This window comes from Nematolebias whitei, chromosome 14 (assembly GCF_014905685.2).
Source record: "Nematolebias whitei isolate Nwh7 chromosome 14, NemWhi1, whole genome shotgun sequence".
Taxonomy (NCBI): domain Eukaryota; kingdom Metazoa; phylum Chordata; class Actinopteri; order Cyprinodontiformes; family Rivulidae; genus Nematolebias; species Nematolebias whitei.
Genome location: NC_056511.1, coordinates 1,348,778 through 1,350,917, shown reverse-complemented (window position 1 = coordinate 1,350,917; position 2,140 = coordinate 1,348,778). Strand labels below are relative to the sequence as shown.

At 46.7% G+C, this 2,140-nt stretch overlaps 1 protein-coding gene across 1 annotated transcript in view; it reads left to right on the top strand.

The window, feature by feature from the left end:
* Positions 1-2,140, top strand: part of ccdc65 (coiled-coil domain containing 65) — a 15,161-nt gene that overhangs the window by 791 nt on the left and 12,230 nt on the right. The window contains exon 2 of the mRNA XM_037687201.1: positions 724-891. Within this exon, the coding sequence (XP_037543129.1) occupies positions 724-891 (168 nt within the window). The remainder of the gene's footprint in view (positions 1-723; positions 892-2,140) is intronic.

The following is a 2,140-nucleotide window of genomic DNA, read 5'->3' as shown; positions in this document are numbered from 1 at the left end:
TTTCACTCATCAGTTCTGCACCTCCCCAGACTCTCCTCCACCTGCTCATTTCACTCATTAGTTGTGCACCTCCCCAGACTCTCCTCCACCTGCTCCCTTCATTCATTTGTTGTGCATCTCCCCAGACTCTCCTCCACCTGCTCCCGTCATTCATTTGTTGTGCATATCCCCAGACTCTCCTCCACCTACTCCCTTCACTTATTACTTGGGCACATCCCCAGACTCTCCTCCACCTGCTCCTTTCACTCATCAGTTCTGCACCTCCCCAGACTCTCCTCCAACTGCTCCCTTCATTCATTTGTTGTGCATATCCCCAGACTCTCCTCCACCTACTCCCTTCATTTATTACTTGGGCACCTTCCCAGACTCTCCTCCACCTGCTCCTTTCACTCATCAGTTCAGCACCTCCCCAGACTCTCCTCCACCTGCTCCCTTCACTCATTAGTTGTGCACCTCCCCAGACGCTCTTCCATTTGCTCCCTTTACTTATTAGTTTTGCACCTCCCCTGGCTCTCCTTCACCTGCTCACTTCACTCCACTTTAAATTTGAACCAAGGCCTGAAGCAAAGGGGAGAAGCAGCCAAAGTCCAGACTAAGACTCTGGAAGAGCTTTAGAAAGTCAGGAAAGCTGTTTCAAAGACTTATTTTGAAGTGTGACTTCTTGACAACATGAAGATGTTTGGTCATAACTTGTCCTGATCCACTTGTTGTCTCTGAACCCAGGACAAGGTTCAGAAGGAGCAGAGCAACATGGCAGTAAACCTGTTGAAGCTCAGTGAGGGCTGGAGGAAGATCCTGCTTCAGACTCGAGATGCAGAGCTGCGTAAGGATCTCATGGTTCTCCAGCAGACCTTAGAGAGACAGCTAGACGAGCTGAACTTCATTATCCAGGTGAGACCTGCGGCTGATTCTCTGTCTTTTAACTGATTCTATTATGGATTATCTGTCGTTGTGACAGATTTCCATCATCCATAGAAATGAGGAGGAGAAGAAAATGTGTTTTGTTATGGTCCTGTTGAAACTATCCACTCTAATGATTCAGGGATTAAAGTGACGCAGCATTCAACCAATTAACAGAAGCAGAGCCACAGATTGAGCCAATCAGAGCAGAGCAGGGCTGGGCCTGCTTTCAACCAGTAAACTCCTACATGTCTCTGTGTGAGTGCAGCTACAGCGTGCGCTCTCAGGACATCATTACCTGCAGTGTTCCCTCAGTGAGGACTGAACTAGACAAAAGGACCTTCTCCTACTCCGCTTCTGTTTCCTGGAATATCTTGCAAAATGACCTGAAGCTCTCCACCTTGAACTCTCTAAGTGACTTCGGCTGTGGGAGGAAACCGGAGTACCTGGAGAAAACCCTCACAGCACAGACAGAACAACTCCACCGAGAAAGGTCTGCGGCTGGGATTTGATCCGGCAACCTTCACACAACAGCTCTACCCACTGTTCCACCATGCTGTCCTAAATAAAATTACTATGAATTAAAAAAATAATTTAATGGAGAAATCTGTTAGTTGAAGACCATGAGGAGGGAAACGTGTCAGGAGACAGAGGAGAAGAGGAAAGTGAAGAATGTAGGACTGAGGGTTGCAGCTCTAAATGTGGGGACAATGACAGGCAAAGGTAGAGAGCTGGCTGACATGATGCTGAGAAGGAAGGTAGATGTTTTATGTGTCCAAGAGACCAAGTGGAAGGGCAGCAAGGCTCGCAGCATTGGAGCAGGGTTCAACTGTTTTACCATGGTGTGGATAGAAAGAGAAATGGGGTAAGGGTGGTCCTGAAGGAGGAGTTGGTAAAGAATGTAGTAGAGGTGAAAAGAGTGTCAGATAGGGTGATGTGTCTGAAGGTAGAAGTAGAAGGTCTGATGCTAAATGTTGTCAGTGGTTATGCTCCACAGGTTGGATGTGATGTGGAGGAGAAAGATACATTTTGTAAAGATGTGGATGAAGTGATGGAGAGTATTCCCAGGGAGGAGAGAGTGGTGATGGAGCAGACCTGAATACCATACCATACCATACCAATTTATTTATATAGCACTTAAAACAGCAACAAGGCCAACCAAAGTGCTGTACAAAAGAACACAAACATGCACAGCAGACAGGAAAACATAAAATAGAAATACAGATACAAATAGCAGCAG